This window comes from Salmo salar, chromosome 09 (assembly GCF_965601325.2).
Source record: "Salmo salar chromosome 09, fSalSal1, whole genome shotgun sequence".
Lineage (NCBI taxonomy): Eukaryota > Metazoa > Chordata > Actinopteri > Salmoniformes > Salmonidae > Salmo > Salmo salar.
In genome coordinates, this window is record NC_138299.1 from 7,778,616 (window position 1) to 7,802,500 (window position 23,885).

Here is a 23,885-nt window from a genome sequence, read left to right on the forward strand (position 1 = left end):
GGTTCTCCCATCTCTGCAGCACTCCAGCAATCAGGCCTTTATGGTAGAGTGGCCAGATGGAAGCCACTCTTCAGTAAAAGGCACATGACAGTCTGATTGGAGTTTGCCAAAAGGCACGTAAAGGACTCTGACCATGAGAAACAAGATTCTCTGGTCTGATGAAACCAAGATTGAACTCTTTGGCCTGATGCCAAGTGTCACGTCTGGAGGAAACTTGGTACCACCTCTACGATGAAGCATGGTGGTGGCAGCATCATGCTGTGGGGATATTTTTCAGCGGCAAGGACTGGGAGACTAGTCAGGCTTGAGGGAAAGATGAACGGATTAAAGTACAGAGAGATCCTTGATGAAAATCTGGTCCAGAGCGCTCAGGACCTCAGACTAGAGCAAAGGTTCAACTTCCAACAGGACAACAACCCTAAGCACACTTTGCAAAAATGTCTAAAAACATACTTTTTTTTGTCATTATGGGGTATTGTGTGTAGATTGATGAGGACATTTTTTTATTTAATCCATTTTAGAATAAGGCTGTAATGTAACAAAATGTGGGAAAAGGGAAGGGGTCTGAATACTTTCCGAATGCACTGTGTGTATATATATATATATATATATATATATATACACAGTACCAGTCAAAAGTTTGGAGACACTTACTCATTCAAGGGTTTTTCTTTATTTTACTATTTTCTACATTGTAGAATAATAGTGAAGACATCAAAACTATGAAATAACACATATGGAATCATGTAGTAACCAAAAAAGTGTTATACAAATCAAAATATATTTTATATTTGATATTCTTCAAAGTTGCCACCCTTTGCCTTGATGACAGCTTGGCATTCTCTCAACCAGCTTCATGAGGTAGTCACCTGGAATGCATTTCAATTAACAGGTGTGCCTGGTTAAACATTCATTTGCATTTGAGCCAATCAGTTGTGTTGTAACAAGGTAGGGGTAGCATACAGAAGATGGTATTTTACCAAATAGGTAAATAAGGTAGGTAAATAAGTCCAAATTATGACAAGAACAGCTCAAATAAACAATGAGAAACGACAGTCCAACATTACTTTAAGACATGAAGGTCAGTCAATCCGAAACATTTCAAGAACTTTTAGTTTCTTCAAGTGCAGTCACAAAAACCATCAAGCGCTATGATTTTACATTTACATTTACATTTAAGTCATTTAGCAGACGCTCTTATCCAGAGCGACTTACAAATTGGTGCATTCACCTTATGATATCCAGTGGAACAACCACTTTACAATAGTGCATCTAAATCTTTTAAGGGGGGTTAGAAGGATTACTTTCAGGTGTCTCCGGAAGGTGGTGATTGACTCCGCTGTCCTGGCGTCGTGAGGGAGCTTGTTCCACCATTGGGGTGCCAGAGCAGCGAACAGTTTTGACTGGGCTGAGCGGGAACTGTGCTTCCTCAGAGGTAGGGGGGCCAGCAGGCCAGAGGTGGATGAACGCAGTGCCCTTGTTTGGGTGTAGGGCCTGATCAGAGCCTGAAGGTATGGAGGTGCCGTTCCCTTCACAGCTCCGTAGGCAATCACCATGGTCTTGTAGCGGATGCGAGCTTCAACTGGAAGCCAGTGGAGAGAGCGGAGGAGCGGGGTGACGTGAGAGAACTTGGGAAGGTTGAACACCAGACGGGCTGCGGCGTTCTGGATGAGTTGTAGGGGTTTAATGGCACAGGCAGGGAGCCCAGCCAACAGCGAGTTGCAGTAATCCAGACGGGAGATGACAAGTGCCTGGATTAGGACCTGCGCCGCTTCCTGTGTGAGGCAGGGTCGTACTCTGCGAATGTTGTAGAGCATGAACCTACAGGATCGGGTCACCGCCTTGATGTTAGTGGAGAACGACAGGGTGTTGTCCAGGAACACGCCAAGGTTCTTAGCACTCTGGGAGGAGGACACAAGGGAGTTGTCCAAATCGAAATTACGGATTGCCTCTTATCCGCTTTGTACATCTCAATTGTCAGTAGAAACCGCATTTATACAGTCTAGCAAACATCTGCAATTGCGGTCAGGATACTTGAAATTAGTTGAATTTTGAGAGAAAATTAATGAGCGAGCAAGGACAGATGTAGTCAATATAACTATTTGTTCAGCACTTTTGAAATGTACACCGACAGAATTCAGCGTCAGAAGACTATCTTTAAAAACACTTTCAATTATGTTGAACCTGTGCCCTTGTATTTAGGCACTAATGAATCTGGGAAAGAGTGCTTTGCCCAGTATGTCCCTATAAATAAAACACTTTTTGAGTCAAAGACATTCAAGACACAATATGAGAAAGATATTTGGGATGGATAGAATATTGCAGACAATGCTTTATTATTTAGCCTTAAGCATCATCTTTAGCCTTAATACTAAACTCAGCAAATAAAGAAACATCCCTTTTTCAGGACCCTGTCTTTCAAAGATAATTCGTAAAAATCCAAATAACTTCACAGATCTTCATTGTTTAAACATTGTTTCCCATGCTTGTTCAATGAACCACAAACAATTAATGAACATGCACCTGTGAAACGGTCGTTAAGACACTAATAGCTTACAGACGGTAGGCAATTAAGGTCACAGTTATGAAAACTTAGGACACTAAAGAGGCCTTTCTACCAACTCTGAAAAACACAGGGTCCCTGCTCATCTGCGTGAACGAGCCTTAGGCATGCTGCAAGGAGGCATGAGGACTGCAGATGTGGCCAGGGCAATAATTTGCAATGTCCGTACTGTGAGACACCTAAGACAGTGCTACAGGGAGACAGGACGGACAGCTGATCGTCCTCGCAGTGGCAGACCACATGTAACAACACCTGCACAGGATCGGTACATCCGAACATCACACCTGCGGGACAGGTACAGGATGGCAACAACAACTGCCTGAGTTACACCAGGAACGCACAATCCCTCCGTCAGTGCTCAGACTGTCCGCAATAGGCTGAGAGAGGCTGGGCTGAGGGCTTGTAGGCCTGTTGTAAGGCAAATCCTCACCAGACATCACCGGCAACAACGTCGCCTATGGGCACAAACCCACTGTCGCTGGACCAGACAGGACTGGCAAAAAGTGCTCTTCACTGACGAGTCGCGGTTTTGTCTCACCAGGGGTGATGGTCGGATTTGCGTTTATCGTCAAATGAATGAGCGTTACACCGAGGCCTGTACTCTGGAATGAGGATCGATTTAGAGGTGGAGGGTCCGTCATGGTCTGGGGCGGTGTGTCACAGCATCATCGGACTGAGCTTGTTGTCATTCCAGGCAATCTCAAAGCTGTGCATTACAGGGAAGACATCCTCCTCCCTCATGTGGTACCCTTCCTGCAGGCTCATCCTGACATGACCCTCCAGCATGACAATGCCACCAGACATACAGCTCGTTCTGTGTGTGATTTCCTGCAAGACAGGAATGTCAGTGTTCTGCCATGGCCAGCGAAGAGCCCGGACCTCAATCCCATTGAGCACGTCTGGGACCTGTTGGATCGGAGGGTGAGGGCTAGGGCCATTCCTCCAAAAAATGTCTGTGAACTTGCAGGTGCCTTGGTGGAAGAGTGGGGTAACATCTCACAGCAAGAACTGGCAAATCTGGTGCAGTCTGTGTGGAGATGCACTGCAGTACTTAATGCAGCTGGTGGCTACACCAGATACTGACTGTTACTTTTGATTTTTACCCTCGCTTTGTTCAGGGACACATTATTCAATTTCTGTTAGTCACATGTCTGTGGAACTTGTTCAGTTTATGTGTCAATTGTTGAATCGTGTTATGTTCATACAAATATTTACACATGTTAAGTTTGCTGAAAATAAATGCAGTTGACAGTGAGAGGACGTTTCTTTTTTTTGCTGAGGAGTTTATATCAAGATGCATTTGCGGTTGCAAATCCTTCGGGACCAGGGAAAAAGAAACACAAGGTGCTTTCTTTCAATCTTACTGATCACATATTGATCACATGCAACTAGTCCTTCTGTGCAGAAAGCAAGATTTTAAGCATTTTGGACAGGAATTCGTTCTTAACCCATTGCTAAGAGATCTTAAGGAGCTAGAGGATGGTGGTATTCTTTTGGCAGATGGACGCGTTTTGAGAGGTGCTTTATGTGCCATAGCTGGAGATAATCTGGAATCTCGCAGTATTGGGGGCTTTGTGGAAAATTTCAGCCGGAGTACATATTTTTGTTGATATTGTGACATTGACAGAGCAACATTTGAGTCGAATCCACTGTCAACTGGTTCAACAAGAACTGCCCAGTCCTATAAAGAACATGTAAAGTACATAGAAGCTAATGACAAAGACAGTGCATGGGGTGTCAAATTTGATTCTCTATTTAATAAGCTTAGGTACTTCCACATTTGCCGGCCTGGACTGCCTCCTTGCCTCTCAGAGGGCATTGTCTCTTTTGACCTTACACTGTTCATTAATCATTTGGTCAGTCAACAGAAACATTTTACATATTTTGAATTTAACAGATGCATCAGGCAATTTAAATACCTTGGGAGTGATGGTAATGACAAACGTCCTGAGATAAGCACTGGCAGTGAGAAGCTAAGTGAACATTCTGTACAAAACAGAGGTAATGCAGCACGCTTCAGACACTATTGAAGACACTATTGAAGACATAATCATCTTTCAAAAATGTTGTCTGGATGTGCTCTTTGTTTTCACAGATGTTTTGCTGGAATCAATCCATCCACTGGCTCGAAGACCGCCACAGCAGAGGTCATCAGCAAGAAAAGTGGAAAGGTAGTGGAGAAGAACAGAAACACAATTAATGTATATGTCTGTATATGTCAGGAAGATAATGGACTTTGTGTTTTACACCTTAAGTGTTTGAAAATGATCTCGTATGCACTGAAATTGACACATTGTTGAGGAAGTAATGCTACTTTGGATGTTTGGAAATGTCTGGCATTTACTCAAAACTTGAGAGGGCAAACCTTATTAAAGCTTGAGTGCATAATTAGACATCTGGGAATAGGAGAAAAATATCCATTGAGATCTTTTCTAACCATAATCTCACATAATTAAAAAGTCAAATTACCCTTCCCAAAATGACATACTCTGCATTTAACCTGGGAGTAAAGGTAATGACAAACCTAAGATAAGGCCAGGCAGACATGTTGAGAGTACGCTTACCCATCTTAGTAGAAAACATGTTCTTTTTTGCAGCTCAATGCGAGGCAATGCAATTTTTGAGTTACCTGTGTCTGAAAGGTTATTTTTTTTTTCAAAGCTAAGATACATACAGTATACCAGCGCCTTTCTTAACTGTAATGCTGTCACTTTCTATGCTGGAACAGTTATAAACATGCACCTTATTCATGACGTTGATCTATTTTGAAAATTGATACATTTGAAACCTTTTTGTGGAAAAAAATGGCTTTGCATCTGATTGCATTTTTTTTGTCACATACAAGCTAGAATATCATTAAACATAATTTTGCGCAATTTTTCAATTTGTAAAGGAAGATGCTTGTATTTTCAGATTTACACTTTGATAGGGGAAAGGTGTAACGATGTACGCTGAGAGTCGGGAAGCAAGTTCAGGGAGCGAGTGTTTTAATAAATAAAACGGGACATAATACAAAACAAGAAATATGAACAACGCACAGACAAGAAACAGAAACAATGACGCCTGGGGAAGGAACCAAAGGGAGTGACATATAAAGGGCAGGTAATCAAGGAGGTGATGGAGTCCAGGTGAGGGTCATTATGCATGTAACGCTGGTGACAGGTGTGCACCATAACAAGCAGCCTGGTGACCTAGAGGCCGGAGAGGCAGCATTCGTGACAGTACCCCCTCCCCGGCACGTTCAGCTTCAGCCGCAGGACGCCAACCAAAGGGACGATCCCAGGGGTCCGGAGCGGACCGGTCACCGCCGCTGAGGCGCAGAAACCTGATGAATCGGCTGAGGCGTGAGAGCCTGATGAGCCGGCTGAGACCTCCCCGGTTGCCTCAGTCGAGGCAAGGGAGCCTATCGAGCACGCTGAGGCATGGGAGCCTATTGAACCCGCTGAGGCATGGCAGCCTGTCGAGCCAGCTGAGGCATGGGAACCTATCGATCCCGCTGAGGTATGGAAACCCGTCGGGCCAGCTGAGGCAGGGGAACCCGACAAACTGGCTGGGGCCTCCCAGGTAGATCCGGTTCGGACACCCGGACCCGACATCACCTCCAACAGCAAAACAAACAAAAAAACACTCCCTGATGCTTCCCTTTGTTGAGTCGTCATTCTGTAATGATGTACGCTGAGAGTCAGGAAGCAAGTTCAGGGAGTGAATACATTTAATAAATAAATGAACAAACCAAGAAACACGAAGAGTGCACCGACATGAAACAGATACTGGAAACAATGACGACTGGGGAAGAAACCAAAGGGAGTGACATATAAAGGGCAGGTAATCAAGGAGGTGATGGAGTCCAAGTGAGTGTCATTATGCGCGTAATGCTGGTGACAGGTGTGAGTCATAACGAGCAGCCTGGTGACCTAGAGGCCGGAGAGGGAGCACACGTGACAAAAGGTGTACAGTAGGTTTGTAATTGAGGCGTTTGTGATGCAGCCCATTTAGCTACAGTTTATTGGCATTTCAGTTGTACGATGGGAGCTTATTGAATGTGTTTGTCACTTTTTTGGTTTGTTTACATTAAACCATGCTTAAGAACATATTATTTGTATTATGTTTACTTGTTTTGGTAATGCAAATGTTTTAGACGTTTACAGTACTATTGGCATATTTTATATGTAACTGTAATATGTTACTGTAAAAGCACATACAACAGATAACTGTGGTTTTACAGCAAAAATACTAAAATACATTACAGTAATTTAATGGTAATTCGAGTAAATCCTGTACATTTTGTAGATACAAGTAATTACTGTAAAATAAAAGCACAATAATATATTCTAATTAGAAAGGTGTACAGGTACTGTAAAAATACAGAAAATTGCTGTTATTTATAAACAATAAGTTATTGTAGTACATCTACAGCAACATGTTGTAATTCTAATTTACAGTAATTCACTGTTGTTTTACAGTACTTTTACTGGCAACTTTTTTGCCGTTAATTTACTGTAATTTCTACAGTAAATGTTTTACAGTGCAGCCAACAAGTGCTCAGCATATGTGGGAACTCCTTCAAGACTGTTGGAAAAACATTCCAGGTGAAGCTGGTTGAGAGAATGCCAAGCGTGTGCAAAGCTGTCATCAAGGCTTTGCAAAGTGGCTACTTTGAAGAATATAAAATATATTTAGATTTGTTTAACACTTTTTTGGTTACTACATGATTCTATATGTGTTATTTCATAGTTTTCATGTCTTCACTATTATTCTACAATGCAGAAAATAGTAAAAATAAAGAAAAACCCTTGAAAAAGTAAGGGTTAGGGTTAATGCTCTAATTACATTGGTAACCAGTTTATGACAGCAATATGGCACCTCAGGGGTTTGTGGTATGTATTTGGCCAATATACCATGGTGCATAAGTACAGTCCTTAGCCGTGGTATATTGGCCATATACCACACCTCCTCGTGCCTTATTTCTTAAATATAATGGTTTGTATATACTGTATATAATGGTGTGTATAGACATTATAGACACTACATGAATAGAAAAGGTGTGCACAGCAGTAGTTATATAGGACGAACCATGACTAGAATACAGTATGTAACTACATATAAAGTGGGTAAAACAGTATGTAAACACATTTCCTAACTAATGTCAATGCACTTTTATGACTCAAAGAAGAGTCTTCAACTATAAGTTGCATTTTTTTAGCTCTCCTAGCTGTGCTGTTGAGGAACTAGAGCAAGCACACTTGTAGTTGTTTTGTTTGGAATTACAACCCTGCATTCCTGCCATCACACAATTACTGTTGTTGTTTACGCAATACAAAAACGACCCATTTATAAATCTCCGTATACGGGTAGGAGTGTAAAGGGCTACATGAAATTATATATATTTTTATTATTATTATTATTGGCCCAATGTAGTCAAAAATGTGATTTTCTTGTGTTTTATATATTTCCACTCTATGAGGTTGGAATAATAATGTGAAACTGTGAAAATGATAATTCCCTTTTAGTGTAAGAACTGTTTGAAAAGATGCCTGAAATTTCAGCCTGTTCTGGTGAGATGAATTTTTGTTTCTCTTTGACAATTTTAATTGAAAACAATCACAGTAGGGTTCTTAATTTACACAGAAATTATTTAATGTTGAGATAAAAACGACTCAATGGGACCTCAATTGAACTATTTTTCAGAAAATCACAGAATAGTTTGATAACCCTGTTTGTAAGCTTTCAAATGACATGACAACTCAACTGTTTATCTTTTTCAGCGATGAAGACATGGATGTCTATAGCCCAAAATTCTCAACTCCACGATACCCGGTGCAGTTGAGAGGCGAGGAGATGGGTTTTGGCAAAGTGTAGTCTACCTCTCACTACTTCGAGTCGGTATCAGTCGATACTTATAAAAATGTCCATTCTTTCATGCATACCTTCTAACTATGTTTGTCCTGTGCAGTGGCGACCCGTCATTCAGGGCAGGTGGGGAAGAGCCCCACCTGTTTTGAGCCACATATTTTTTGCAAAAATATATTTTTGGGGGCTTGCCTGTTTTGCATGTTATTTTGGCATTAATACATGTCACGTATCAGTTTGCAAACAATGTAAAAAAGAATATATATAATTGAGTTAATAAAGCCACATACAAACATGGCCTTTTTTTCTTTTTTCTTGAGTAAGGCAGCTCCAATATGCAAGTGTTTCAGCCTAGTTCAGCGCTTTCTATGGTGGTGGGGCAAGCCAGCAGAAAATACGGAGCGTTGCGCCGTGATTGGCTCAGTGTTCTGTCACTCATGGGGACTTTACATCACTACCAAGTGTAAGAGGAGACCTTGACAATTTTAGCCCTTCGGCTGTTGCCATAGAAGTGCCCATTCAAGAAGGCTCAAAGTCATTGGCCACAGATAAAATTACGTCAAATCACGTTATATGTACAGTAGCTTTGATTGGACTGATCATGTCGACGTCATACTTTCACAATCTTAGCTAGCAGTCATCATCATGAATCAAGTCGACAATCTACTGGAATATCCTTTTTAATCCTTGTCATAATATGAAAGAACTATATTTCGGTGATATTTCTGCTGTGTGCAGCCTTGACAGATCCTATGGGATGACGCGGTGCACTCTACGCTGATAAGCCTATCCTTTGCCATGTTATAGCCCTATTCGGACAGGTATAACTAGAGATGCTGGTTTTGTAATTATTATCCGAGCTTGTGCATTCTTCCAGAGGAGAAGATGATTCACACAGGATTAGTTTTTCCAAACTTAACTGTAATTCTTAATTTTTTTAAAATTGCATTGACTCTTATGACGGAAGCCTGGAGGTTTTTATTGTAGGCGTGAAGATATTTCAAAGTTATGTCTCGACAATAATAGGCGACACCGATAACTCGTGCTTGCTTGTCAAAGGTGTAGGTCTCCCCATAATATTTACATTGATGAAGTGTGATCTTAATCATTATTTTAGCACAATGTTCGGCGCATGTGTTCGGCACATGTGCCCGCATGTTCTGAACATGGTGAACCAGTTACCAAAACCTGCGCAGAACATTGTGAAACAGGTCATTCATGTTTACCTAAGTAGTTAGATGGTTTGTCATTAAATGTATCAGATAGACATGCTTCTAATAACCGTACATTATTGACCCGTGACTGACAATTTTGAAGTACATTAGCTAAAACCCTAAAACGAGGTGACGTCAGACCGTCTACTTACAGTTGAAGTCGGAAGTTTACATACACCTTAGCCAAATACATTTAAACTCAGTTTTTCACAATTCCTGACATTTAATCCTAGTAAAAATTCCCTGTCTTAGGTCAGTTAGGATCACCACTTTATTTTAAGAATGTGAAATGTCAGAATAATAGTAGAGAGAATTAATTATTTTATTTATTTCATCACATTCCCAGTGGGTCAGAAGTTTACATACACTCAATTAGTATTTGGTAGCATTACCTTTAAATTGTTTAACTTGGGTCAAACGTTTTGGGTAGCCTTCCACAAGCTTCCCACAATAAGTTGGGTGAATTTCGGCCCATTTCTCCTGACAGAGCTGGTGACACTGAGTCAGGTTGTAGGCCTCCTTGCTCGCACACACTTTTTCAGTTCTGCCCACAAATGTTCTAGAGGTTTGAGGTCAGGCTTTGTGATGGCCACTCCAATACCTTGACTTTGTTGTCCTTAAGCCATTTTGCCACAACTTTGGAAGTATGCTTGGGGTCATTGTCCATTTGGAAGACACATTTCATTAAGTCACGATTCCTATTTGACTCAGCCATGCCTCCTTGCCCATCCAACATTTCCTCATCTCCCACCCCTTCTAATGAAACTATTCCCGATGCTTCTCCCTCTTTTTCCCCAGCCCCGCTACAAAGTTTCTCCCTGCAGGCAGTCACTGAGTCCGAGCAGCTAAAGGAGCTCCTGAAACTTGACCCCCAGAAATATCTGGGTCAGATGGTTTAGACCCTTTCATCTTTATGGTTGCTGCCCCTATCTCCTTTCTGGGGAGGTTCCCATTGCTTGGAAGGCAGTCATTGTTTGATCTCCCCCTTTATTTAAAGGGGGAGATCAAGCTGATCCTAACGGTTATAGGCCTATTTCTATTTTGCCCTGTTTATCAAAAGTGTTGGAAAAACGTGTCAATAATCAACTGACTGGTATGCAATCTGGTTTCCACTCAGGTTATGGATGTGTCACTGCAACCTTAAAGGTCCTCAATGATGTCACCATTGCCCTTGATTCTAAGCAATGTCGTGCTGCTATCTTTAGTGACTTGGCCAAAGATTTTGATACGGTAGACCATTCCATTCTTGTGGGAATATTGGTGTCTCTGAAGGGGTCTTTGGTCTGGTTTGCTAACTACCTCTCTCAAAGAATGCAGTGTATAAAGTCAGAAAATCTGCTGTCTCAGCCACTGCCTGTCAGCCACTGCCAAGGGAGTACCCCAAGGCTCAATCCTAGGCCACACGCTCTCCCCAATTTACATCAACAACATAGCTCAGGCAGTAGGAAGCACTCTCATCCATTTAAATGCAAAAGATACAGTCTTATACTTAGCTGGTCCCTCCCCGGATGTTGTGTTAAATGCTCTACAACAAAACTCTCTTAGTGCCCAACAAGCTTTCTCTACCCTTAACCTTGTTCTGAACACCTCCAAAACAAAGGTCATGTGGTTTGGTAAGAAGAATGCCCCTCTCCCCACAGGTGTTATTACTACTTTTGAGGGTTTAGAGCTTGAGGTAGTCACCTCATACAAATACTTGGGAGTATGGCTAGACGGTACACTGTCCTTCTCTCAGCACATATCAAAGCTGCAGGCTAAAGTTAAATCTAGACCTGGTTTCCTCTATCGTAATCTCTCCTCTTTCACCCCAGCTGCCAAACTAACCCTGATTCAGATAACCACCCTACACATGCTAGATTACGGAGACATAATTTATAGATCGGCAGGTAAGGGTGCTCTCGAACGGCCAAATGTTCTTTACCATTAGGCCATCAGATTTGCCACCAATGCTCCTTATAGGACACATCACTGCACTCTATACTCTTCTGTAAACTGGTCATCTCTGTATACCTGTCGCAAAACCCACTTGTTGATGCTTATTTATAAAACCATTTTAGGCCTCACTCCCTCCCCCCTATCTGAGATATCTACGGCAGCCCTCATCCTCCACATACAACACCCGTTCTGCCAGTTACATTCTGTTAAAGGTCCCCAAAGCACACACATCCCTTGGTTGCTCGTCTTTTCAGTTCGCTACAGCTAGCGACTGGAACGAGCTGCAACAAACACTCAAACTGGACAGTTTTATCTCAATCTCTTCATTCAAAGACTCAATCATGGACACACTTACTGACAGTTGTGGCTGCTTTGCGTGATGTATTGTTGTCTTTACCTTCTTGCCCTTTGTGCTGTTGTCTGTACCCAATAATGTTTGTACCATGTTGTGTTGCTACCATGTTGTTGTCATGTTGTGTTGTCATGTGTTGCTGCCTTGCTATGTTGTTGTCTTGGGTATCTCTTTATATAATGTTGTGTTGTCTCTCTTGTCGTGATGTGTGTTTTGTCCTATATTTATATTTTATTTATTTTTAATCCCAGCCCCGTCCCCGCAGGAGTTCTTTTGACTTTTGGTAGGCCGTCATTGAAAATAAGAATTTGTTCTTAACTGACTTGCCTAGTTAAATAAAGGTTAAATAAAATAAATAAAATAAAACCAAAAGGTAGTACATGCAGGCAAGAGCATAGGGAAAATGTATTCAATAGGATTGGTTGCTGGGAAAGTTAACCGAAAACGATTTTTGCATTCGTTTTCAAATATTTCTTTTAACCATTTGTCATAGTTTTGCTCTCACTTTAAAATGATTTGCTTACAAGTTTTTGGGTTTTGATGTCTTATTTTTGTTTACAATTCTATACATTTTACTTTCAATTGTTTGGTTTTTGATCACAACATCCATCATTTCACCCGTCCTCGAAAATATGTTTACATTCTCAACTTTATTTTACATGTTCACGATTTATTTTATTTTGAATTCAATACATATGGCGTGAAATTGACCCCACACCTATAGTCTACATATTTTGATTACCGATGCACCGTTCTGACTGTCTGCCTGGTGGGCGACATGCCTACCTATGCCTGGCTGTGCCCCTCCCATCTCCTTCTCGCTCTTTCTTTGCTGTGAAAGATGCGAGAGTTTGTGTTCTCGAAATAGACTACGGAAAATTGTTTCCTCCGTTGCAAAAATACTTAATTTTAGGAGTCGATTCCTAGCGGAATTGAAGCTTGACACCCAGAAATGGGAGTTGGCACCGGGCAAGGAGTCGAGGAATCGATCATTTTGGAGTCGGCTTCCCACCACTATTCAGAAGCGGCGTTCATTTGCAGACAAGTTAAATGCCCGTTCATTGGCTCTTCGAAACTACAGTATCTCCAGAGAAGGTTTCGTGGCGGCATTTAAAAAGCCGTAGTTGTACCCTTTCAGACAAACCAAGGCGCCACATTCCATATGTCTGAAAGAGGTAGGCTATATGCATGGAGTAGGCTAGTTGAGGATCAGCTACGATGGGGCAAATCGTTCTTCTTGAAAATCGTTCTTCTTGCAAAGCATGTACACGTTTTAATCGAACTATTATATTAATCTGACAGTCCACAACAATCACATTATTGTGTGCATGTAACCATACAGCAACAAACATCGTAAGCCACGTTGTGGATTCGAGAAAACAGCAATCATTGGAAAATATATATGTAGTGTATTATTAAAACATAGATTGTAATAATTATATAAATAATGTTTTAACTGTGTCTGAATTAAGACTAATCAGAGATTGTTTGTGGATGACATGCAGTGACTGACCAAATCACTACAGTATCAAAAAAGAGTGATCAAAAAGCAGGACTCATGCCAAAGATGCCATGATAATAATACAGTACAATTGTTACTCAACAGGCAAGGATATAGCGCATCAGTGTTCCCAGTACGATAAACACATAATATGATACATCATATTATGACTTTCTAAAGTGGAGGTGAGGTATATAAATATAAATATTAGAGAAATATATAAATATTAGGACGAGCAATGTTGGAGTGGCATTGACTAAAAAAACAGTAGAATAGAATACAGTATATACATATGAAATGAGTAAAGCAGTACAGTATGTAAACATTATCTAAGTGACTAGTGTTCCACTATTAAAGTGACCGGGGATTCCATGTCTATGTATATAGGGCAGCAGCCTCTAAGGTGCAGGGTTGAGTAACCGAGTGGTAGCCGGCTAGTGATGGCTATTTAACAATCTGATGGCCTGGAGATAGAAGCTGTTTTTCAGTCTCGTGGTCCCGGCTTTGGTGGATCTGTACTGACCTCGCCTTCTGGATGGTAGCAGGGTGAACAGGCCTTGACTCGGTTGGGCAAAGACACATTTCTTCAGCCTCCTGAGGTTGAAGAGGCACTGTTCACCACACTGTCTGTGTGGGTTGACCATTTCAAATTGTCAGTGATGTGTTCGCAGAGGGACTTGACATTTTTCACCTTCTCCACTGCGGTCCGGTTGATGTGTATAGGGGCATGCTCCATCTGCTGTCTCACGAAGTCCACGATTTGTTTTGTTGACGTTGAGGGAGAGGTTATATTCCTGGCACCACTCCGCCAGGGCCCTCACCTCCTCCCTGTAGGCAGCCTCGTCATTGTTGGTAATTTGCCACTTAAAAAAATGAAATGCTTCTAAAACTGCATTGCTTGCTGTTTGGGGTTTTAGGCTGGGTTTCTGCACAGCACTTTGAGATACCAGCTGATGTAAGAAGGGTTTTATAAATACATTTGATTTGATTATACAATGTTTGGTTTGACCATACAGTGAGTGTTTTTCAGAATGTCTAATATGCTATAAACGTTGCAATCTTGAATGTGTCTTGGTCAACAATTTACCATATTTGACCCTTAACATCTGGTCCAAGGTCTGTTTTGTTACTTGTGTCCTATACTAAAGGTAAAGGGTTAGACTAGGTTGGGGAGAGCTGATCATAAATCAGTTGTTTGGAGTCGAAAGTACTGTAATCACCGTTTTTGAACAGAACCCCATGCAAAATCACATCGAGTCAATGAGTGTGGGGGCGGTAGGGGTGTTGTCTTCGTCACAGTAATCCGATTGGGCTAAATGCTTCCTCAAAATGGGCTTTGAACTTCACACGGTATACAGAAATAGAAGACACAGCTGGTGGAAGTATGCTAACTGTGGGAGAACCTCAATTCAATTATTAAATTAAAGCATGCACACTAAGCTACTTATCTAGCTTATTCACGAGCTCGCTTGGGTAGCCAGTGATATCACCAAAGCACTTCGCTAACTGTTCTATATCAAAAGGAGACTCGATCAGGCTAGCAATTCAACTAGCAGATAGCTAACGTTACAGATGCAGCCATCAAACTACAGGTGGAAACGGACAGCTAGCTAAATTATTCGGCTAGCTTTGAAGCATTACAAGATTGCACCAAGCCAGACCTTTGAATTGGCTAGCCCCTTGTGCCACGAAGAAGAAATACAGGCTCACTGACCGCTAGCAATCTTTTGATTAATTCAAAGACTGAGGGAATGGACTTTACATTGGACTTTGCGGCAGGATGCATAGGAGGTAAGTTAAAAACTAATAGGAGGTAAGTTAAACTATAGCTAGCTAGCAAGCACACCCTTGGATATATTGCTTCAATGATTGCTACGTGGCAGCAGCACTGAGTCATGGAAAGGGTTTGCCAAATGCGTCGCGTTGGAATCGTTTTGAATTGACTTAATGATTCATGGCTAGCAATGTTAGTTAGCTAATGCAGAAATATGCCCAATGATGGCGCATGTTTACCAAAAAAGTAGGTTAATGAATGGAAAAATACTGAGAACTGTGTGTCTTGTCTACCAGTCTAGCACTTTCTTGCCCCCATTGTTGTTTAACTCGCCATATTACATGCACTTAGCTATAGAATATATCTTGTTGATAACCTTTAATTCTCACACAACCAAACAATTACATTCATTTCAATCCAAACTATGTGCTCATAGTTGGGAGTGGTACAATGGGCAGTCCCTCAAGCACCAACTTCACATGGTCAAAACTGGCGAATGTGAAGTGAACTAACGTTACGTACAATCTTCAGATTTTTCAGACGGGGGTACTCATTTTTTAACAGTACCCCCCCCCCAACACAAAATTAAACTAGACCTTAGAGGCGTTGTGAAATAGGACCTGTCTAGCTAAATTACATTGTTAAAATTATTCTCCACAGGAAGTTATTTTCTTGACTTCCTACAAAGATGTATAATTGCCTTTAACCCTACCTCTATCTCAAATTACATGAATGTTGTCCGGTTAGCCAGACAGACAGTTTTTGATTAATAAACTATATCATTGAGCATTATTGTGATACTGTCTCAGCTACAGATAATGTCTTGCAAGTGAGGGTCAGACGAATGTACCCTGATCTGAAACTGCCCTAGGCAGGTTTAGTCCTGTGACACTCACAGGTGGTGTCAGACAGTATTGCGTTTTCCTCTCTCTCTAGCAATAATGTCAAGGACAAGGGTACAGTGAACAACTGTTGATGGCAGTCCAGATAAGACTGTTTGTTCTTGTGTGTGATGCACTTGATATTCAAACATGCAGCCGCCAATGTTGCAACAATGCCTCAGTGGTTGCAACTTACATTTTTTATTTATTTATTTTACCTTTATTTAACCAGGTAGGCAAGTTGAGAACAAGTTCTCATTTACAATTGCGACCTGGCCAAGATAAAGCAAAGCAGTTTGACACATACAACAACACAGAGTTACACATGGAGTAAAACAAACATACAGTCAATAATAGAGTAGAAAAATACGTCTATAAACAATGTGAGCAAATGAGGTGAGATAAGGGAGGTAAAGGCAAATCATGGCTTGGCTCAAAGACTGATAAGCATCTCCATGCTCTCTACTGTAGAGTTATTCACCACTCTCTATGCTATCCTGTTTTGCAATTAAGGGTTTGTTTTTCCTATCAGTTTCACATGGCTTTAACTTAGTATAGCCTACATTACTTAGCAGAAATCAAATGCTTCCAACAAGCAAGTGCTGACTAACAGATCTTTGTCATTTTCAGGTGCTGCAGGTGTTTTGGTTGGTCATCCTTTTGATACTGTAAAGGTGGGTTTGTTTTCTCGTTGGCAAATGCCTGGCACGTGTTTATATTTTTCTTAGAAATCACACTGAAATGTTATTATCTTAGCTACTGTGGGGTTTATTAAGCCTCATCGAAAGGGTGAGTTAGAATACAAATGACCAAAAGCGTTTGATAGAGAATTAAATAAGCTATGCACGCTCTTTTCCAATTAAAACATTTTAGGAATCATATTTTCTCGGCTACTACTTAATAATAATAAACAGCACTTTTTTTCCACAGACCACACAAACGTGGGTATTTTGGCTGTTTTCTGAACTAGTGACATCTATGGAAATATAGACCACTGTTCCCGCTACCGAATTTTTTTTTTAATACGCGTCATTATTATGAGATAGTAAATCGTAATTATGAGATACGTTTAGGGGTCTGTATATCATGAATCCTATGTGCACTTTGCATCAGGCTCCCCTCAACTTTCAAGGATAACCTTATGTATATACCATTGTCAATGACACATATTAATGGATTGGAGAGTTTTGTTGATGTGAGTTGGTGCCTGTTTGATGACATCGATTTAATTAAATGCAGTCTATTAAAAGGGTCAATCTGGGATTGGTACATGCATTTTTGGATTTAAGTTAATATATACAGTTGAAGTCGGAAGTTTACATAAACTGAGATTAAATGTATTTGTCTTAGGTTTCACAATTCCTGACATTTAATCCTAGTAAAAATTCCCTGTCTTAGGTCAGTTAGGATCACCACTTTATTTTAAGAATGTGAAATGTCAGAATAATAGTAGAGAGAATGAATTATTTCAGCTTTTATTTATTTCATCACATTCCCAGTGGGTCAGAAGTTTAAATACATTTAATTAGTATTTGGTAGCATTGCCTTTAAATTATTGGGTCAAACGTTTCGGGTAGCCTTCCACAAGCTTCCCACAATAAGTTGGTTGAATTTTGGCCCATTCCTCCTGACAGAGCTGGTGTAACAGTCAGGTTTACAGGCCTCCTTGCTCGCAGACGCTTTTTCAGTTCTGCCCACAAATTGTCTATAGGATTGAGGTCAGGGCTTTGTGATGGCCACTCCAATACCTTGACTTTGTTGTCCTTAAGCCATTTTGCCACAACTTTGGAAGTATGCTTGGGGTCATTGTCCATTTGGAAGACCCATTTGCGACCAAGCTTTAACTTCCTGACTGATGTCTTGAGATGTTGCTTCAATATATCCACATCATTTTCCATCCTCATGATGCCATCTATTATGTGAAGTGCACCAGTCCCTCCTGCAGCAAAGCACCCCCACAACATGATGCTGCTACCCCCGTGCTTCACAGTTGGGATGGTGTGCTTCGGCTTGCAAGCCTCCCTTTTTCCTCCAAACATAACAATGGTCATTATGGCCAAACAGTTCTATTTTTGTTTCATCAGACCAGAGGACATTTCTCCAAAAAGTACGACCTTTGTCCCCATGTGCATTTGCAAACCGTAGTCTGGTTTATTAAGGCAGTGGCTTCTTCCTTGCTGAGCGGCCTTTCAGGTTGTGTGAATATAGATTTGTACCCGTTTCCTCCAGCATCTTCACAAGGTCCTTTGCTGTTGTTCTGGGATTGATTTGCACTTTTCGCACCAAAGTACGTTCATCTCTAGGAGACAGAACACGTCTCCTTCCTGAGCGGTATGACGGCTGCGTGGTCCCATGGTGTTTATACTTGCGTACTATTGTTTGTACAGATGAACGCGGTACCTTCAGGCGTTTGGAAATTGCTCCCAAGGATGAACCAGACTTGTGGAGGTCTACTATTCATTTTCTGAGGTCTTCGCTGATTTCTTTAGATTTTTCCCATGATGTCAAGCAAAGAGGCACTGAGTTTGAAGGTAGGTCTTGAAATACATCCACAGGTAGACCTCCAATTGACTCAAATGGTGTCAATTAGCCTATCAGAAGCTTCTAAAGCATGACATAATTTTCTGGAATTTTCCAAGCTGTTTAAAGGCACAGTCAACTTAGCTTATGTAAACTTCTGACCCACTGGAATTGTGATACAGTGAATTATAAGTGAAATAATCCGTCTGTAAACAATTATTGGAAAAATTACTTGTGTCATGCACGAAGTAGATGTCCTAACCGACTTGCCAAAACTATAGTTTGTTAACAAGAAATTTGTGGAGTGGTTGAAAAATGAGTTTTAATGACTCCAACCTAAGTGTATGTAAACTGTCGACTTCAACTGTAGCCATTGATTCTTGAATGTAACTTAGAAATTCCCCATGAGCATTGGTCTTACCAATGCCAGTGAGGGAAAAAAGTATTTGATCCCCTGCTGATTTTGTACGTTTGCCCACTGACAAAGAAATTATCAGTCTATAATTTTAATGGTAGGTTTATTTGAACAGTGAGAGACAGAATAACAACAAAAATATCCAGAAAAACGCATGTCAAAAATGTTAAATTGATTTGCATTTTAATGAGGGAAATAAGTATTTGACCCCCTCTCAATCAGAAAGATTTCTGACTCCCAGGTGTCTTTTTATACAGGTAACGAGCTGAGATTAGGAGCACACTCTTAAAGGGAGTGCTCCTAATCTCAGCTTGTTACCTGTATAAAAAGACACCTGTCCACAGAAGCAAGCAATCAATCAATCAGATTCCAAACTCTCCACAATGGCCAAGACCAAAGAGCTCTCCAAGGATGTCAGGGACAAGATTGTAGACCTACACAAGGCTGGAATGGGCTACAAGACCATCGCCAAGCAGCTTGGTGAGAAGGTGACAACAGTTGTTGCGATTATTCGCAAATGGAAGAAACACAAAAGAACTGTAAATCTCCCTCGGCCTGGGGCTCCATGCAAGATCTCACCTCGTGGAGTTGCAATGATCATGAGAACGGTGAGGAATCAGCCCAGAACTACACGGCAGGATCTTGTCAATGATCAAGGCAGCTGGGACCATAGTCACCAAGAAAACAATTGGTAACACACTACGCCGTGAAGGACTGAAATCCTGCAGCGCCCGCAAGGTCCCCCTGCTCAAGAAAGCACATATACATGCCCGTCTGAAGTTTGCCAATGAACATCTGAATGATTCAGAGGACAACTGTGTGAAAGTGTTGTGGTCAGATGAGACCAAAATGGAGCTCTTTGGCATCAACTCAACTCGCCGTGTTTGGAGGAGGAGGAATGCTGCCTATGACCCCAAGAAAACCATCCCCACCGTCAAACATGGAGGTGGAAACATTATGCTTTGGGGGTGTTTTTCTGCTAAGGGGACAGGACAACTTCACCGCATCAAGGGATGATGGACGGGGCCATGTACCGTCAGATCTTGGGTGAGAACCTCCTTCCCTCAGCCAGGGCATTGAAAATGGGTCGTGGATTGGTATTCCAGCATGACAATGACCCAAACCACACGGCCAAGGCAACAAAGGAGTGGCTCAAGAAGAAGCACATTAAGGTCCTGGAGTGGCCTAGCCAGTCTCCAGACCTTAATCCCATAGAAAATCTGGAGGGAGCTGAAGGTTTGAGTTGCCAAACGTCAGCCTCGAAACCTTAATGACTTGGAGAAGATCTGCAAAGAGGAGTGGGACAAAATCCCTCCTGAGATGTGTGCAAACCTGGTGGCCAACTACATGAAACGTCTGACCTCTGATTGCCAACAAGTACTAAGTCATGTTTTGCTGAGGGGTCAAATATAAATTTCCCTCATTTAAAATGCAAATAATTTAAAACATTTGACGTGTTTTTCTGGATTTTTTGTTGTTATTCTGTCTCGCACTGTTCAAATAAACCTACCATTAATTATAGACTGATAATTTCTTTGTCAGTGGGCAAACATACAAAATCAGCAGGGGATCAAATACCTTTTTCCCCTCACTGTATCAGAACCCAAAATATAACCTTTGTTTACAATTACATTACTTACAAATAATAAACCATCACTGTATAGTTTCAAAACATGGTTAAAACTATTATTCTTATCGCATTGGTGTTCAGTCTTTGCATCCATATGTGAGAGTCTGTGTCTATGTATTTGAGTGGTAAAATTGTTCTCCTGCCCCATTCCTCAGCTATTAAGCAAATTAAGTGGCTGGGAAAATGCTTAGTTATTGGTTGAATCCTAGATTGTCCTTTTTAAAAGCCTGCGCGACTATTCAATGTCCATGATCCAGACTTATTATCTCATAATTATGAAGGTCGTTCCGGTGCCTTTTGAGAAGTGTAACTTTGTTAAAATAAGGTGACACATATATTTTGTTTACTTGGTCATAAAAAGCACATTCTAAACTTCATAAACACTTTTTCCCATCTGAAGATGTTAAATGAAAATGACTACAGTAAGTGGTATTGGAAGCTTGTGTGCAACAGGGAATGGAAATTGAATGCAAGCTTCACAAAAAAAATGTAATTGCTAAAACATTTCTAGCCTGTCTATGGGTAACAGGGTTAACGTTATGCTTGACCTGCTCAGTTTCCCCCCACAAAACACTAGAAAATGCCCAAAAGGCATAGAACCAGCTGACCTGCTTTTACACTATGAATATACTTTGATGTTCAATGTTTCTTTTGAAAAACACATTTAAAAAGGAATAGTTTTACCATATTAAAACGATAGTTCACATAACAGGGCTGACCTTAAAATGAGGGGCAGATGTAAATAAATCACTAATCACATGAAATAAATAATCTCAGATATGAATTTGTTAAAGTAACTAGGGCTTTACAATTATGGTGAAACTTGGAGACATTGAGACATTTTTGGGGATAAGTAGGTTGAAATCTTCCTAGAATTGACACAGGGTTGGTTGACGGAGGGACATGTCAAGGCAGAGGGCAAAGTATTTTGTAAACACGGACTTTGTTCCATAAGGTAATTTCTAGTAAAGTTATACCAGTCATAGCAATAGTTATTTAGGCTCAAAATAGCCTCTCATGAAATGTATATTATATAGCTGTGGAAACTAAGAATCAGTAGGCTTAATTGTTATTATAAAAATGTCAGTACAAGCCTCATCGTATTTTCATACATGTAATTAGTCTAAGAGCTGTAATTTGCCGACACTGAATCTTCAAATATGTGTACTCAATCTCTAAGCAAGAAATTACAACACTGAATCTTCAGATGTGTACTCAATCTCTAAGCAAGAAATTACAACACTGAATCTTCAGATATGTGTACTCAATCTCTAAGCAAGAAATTACAACACTGAATCTTCAGATATGTGTACTCAATCTCTAAGCAAGAAATTACAACACCTATCAGGATATTTGTACTTTACACCTGTTTGATATGACTGAAACTTTTTTCCAAGTTGTGTATTCATACACTTAATTTTATTTTTCAATACAAAAGGCGCAGAGGGAGGGATACAATGTTGATTTTATCCCTGAACGGGGAGGGCTGTCTTTAACAGCATAAGTGTCACTTTGTTGTAGATGAGGGATAATCAACCTCTGCACGGATGGGTGACCTAGCTAGTAAGTACGGTCAAGGTCTTCTGTTTCTCCCCCGTGTTTTGTAAAAAATATTCTCCAGATGTACAAGCACAGAATACTTTTTTTTTTAATATATAATTTCACCACCACCACCCAAATTGCACCTGACCCAACTCCCATACCTTAGTACACTACATTTGCCAATAGTAACTTTTTAATGTATTGTCCCTTTTTCCTTTTGTATTATTAAATGTGGCAGTATTGTCTTTGCTTTTTTACTAACATTGAGGTGTCCATTTTTTTAGGTACGACTCCAAGTTCAGAGTGTGGACAGACCTCTGTACCGCGGCACGTATCACTGCTTCCAGTCTATCGTACGACAAGAGTCGGTGAGTACGACCACCACCGTGACCGACTCAAGTTCCTCACAGTACCAAGTCTGTAGAACTCAACTGATGTGGCCTACGGGCTGGAAGTGTGAGACTGCTGTAGTGGGGGAAACACTTTTTTTTAAAGTGAGAGTGGGTAGTCACCAGTGGTGAAATCTTTTCATATTTGAATTAATCAGTTTGAGGTGGTTGGCTCTGCATTGCCATGTGCTCTGTGCAGTGCCAACTACAGTCGTACCATTGGTTAGAACAGGGCTCTACTCAAGTGTCTCTCGTTACAGTCTTGTGCGTCAGCCTAGCAGAGAGCCTATCAGCCAGTCTGGAGGGAGGAGGTTGGGTGAGATATATCAGTAGCCAGGGTTAATCGGAGCGTTGTGCCTGCTGCGTGGCTAAATTAAGACAACCGCCTCATCACTCGCGCAGGTTGGGAGTTACGCCAGGTTTTAATGGGGGTAGATTCTGCTGGGCTGCCTGAACCTGTTTTTCATTGTGATTAGGAATTCCACAATTTTCTCAATGGTGGAGTACTAGTGTTAAGCTATATCATTATTAAAGGAGTAGAATAGCGGCATATACAGCACATTAGCATTATACCATTGCTTTATAAAGAGTCTGGCCTTGAACAGCATTTATTGTAGTGAAAGTGTGATTTGGCTTGCGTAAATAATAAATATGCCATGTAGCAGATACTTTTATCCAAAACGACTGTTTGTTCTAAGTTATTCAGCTTCATTAAACTTCATTACCTTATTACTGCTGTCCCTCTTTCTCTGTCTGCTGTGTGTCCACAGATGACAGGGCTCTACAAAGGCATCGGCTCCCCCATGATGGGCCTGACCTTCATCAACGCCATCGTGTTCGGTGTCCAGGGCAACGCCATGCGCAGGCTGGGCCACGACACGCCGCTCAACCAGTTCCTGGCTGGGGCGTCGGCGGGGGCATTGCAGAGCATCATTTGCTGCCCTATGGAGCTGGCCAAGACACGCATGCAGCTGCAGGGCTTGGGCGAGAGGAAGTCCAAGCAGAAGCTGTACAAGAACTCACTGGACTGCCTGGTGCGCATCTACAGGAAGGAGGGCTTCTGCGGAATCAACCGGGGAATGGTGACCACGCTGGTCCGTGAGACACCGGGCTTTGGGATCTACTTCTTGACCTACGATGTCCTGACGCGCCACTTGGGCTGCGAGCCCGACGACCCCTACATGATCCTGAAGTTGCTGTTCGCCGGCGGCATGTCGGGCATCGCCTCGTGGATCTCCACCTACCCCGTGGACGTCATAAAATCCCGGCTCCAGGCGGACGGCGTGGGTGGCCACAACAAGTACAACGGCATTGCAGAC

At 41.4% G+C, this 23,885-nt stretch overlaps 1 protein-coding gene across 1 annotated transcript in view; it reads left to right on the forward strand.

Annotated features, from left to right (window-relative positions):
- Positions 1–14,783: 14,783 nt before the first annotated feature.
- The window catches only part of LOC106610586 (mitochondrial basic amino acids transporter), a 9,609-nt gene continuing 507 nt past the window's right edge, over positions 14,784–23,885 (forward strand). Inside the window, exons 1-4 of the mRNA XM_014209966.3 lie at positions 14,784–15,206; positions 16,701–16,744; positions 22,462–22,545; positions 23,337–23,885. The exon at positions 23,337–23,885 is cut by the window's right edge and continues 507 nt beyond it. Of these exons, the coding sequence (XP_014065441.3) occupies positions 15,167–15,206; positions 16,701–16,744; positions 22,462–22,545; positions 23,337–23,885 (717 nt within the window). The 5' untranslated portion in view covers positions 14,784–15,166. The remainder of the gene's footprint in view (positions 15,207–16,700; positions 16,745–22,461; positions 22,546–23,336) is intronic.